Source organism: Eimeria mitis, genomic scaffold (genome assembly GCF_000499745.2).
Source record: "Eimeria mitis Houghton genomic scaffold, Emh_scaff1349, whole genome shotgun sequence".
Lineage (NCBI taxonomy): Eukaryota > Apicomplexa > Conoidasida > Eucoccidiorida > Eimeriidae > Eimeria > Eimeria mitis.
In genome coordinates this window covers 6,381-6,666 of record NW_013568865.1, presented here as the reverse complement: position 1 = coordinate 6,666, position 286 = coordinate 6,381, and the positions used below count along the sequence as shown (strand labels likewise).

The 286-nt window shown below is 59.8% G+C and overlaps 1 protein-coding gene across 1 annotated transcript in view; it reads left to right on the top strand.

Moving 5' to 3' along the window:
- Positions 1-286, top strand: part of EMH_0035150 (uncharacterized protein) — a gene marked incomplete at both ends in the record, with an annotated part of 2,714 nt that overhangs the window by 617 nt on the left and 1,811 nt on the right. Inside the window, one exon of the mRNA XM_013494948.1 lies at positions 49-286. Coding sequence (XP_013350402.1) covers positions 49-286 — 238 coding nt within the window. The remainder of the gene's footprint in view (positions 1-48) is intronic.

The window sequence follows — 286 nt, the reverse complement described above, 5'->3', positions numbered from 1 at the left end:
TGCAGGGGGGTACATATGATACCCCCCCGACAACCTTCACGCTAGTAGAGCGCACAAAAGCTGCTGCTGCAGCAGCAGCAGCAGCAGCAGCAGCAGCAGCAGCGACTGGAACTGCATCACCTGCTGCAGCAGGAGCAGCAGCAGCAGCAGCGGATGATGCAGCATCTGCTGCAGCAGCAAAACCTGAGCATCCAGCATCTGCTGCTGCTGCTGCTGCTGCTGGCGATGCAGACTCCAACAGGCCGCGCCTGCTGCAGCAGCATTCCTCTAGGTCTATTGAAGCAGC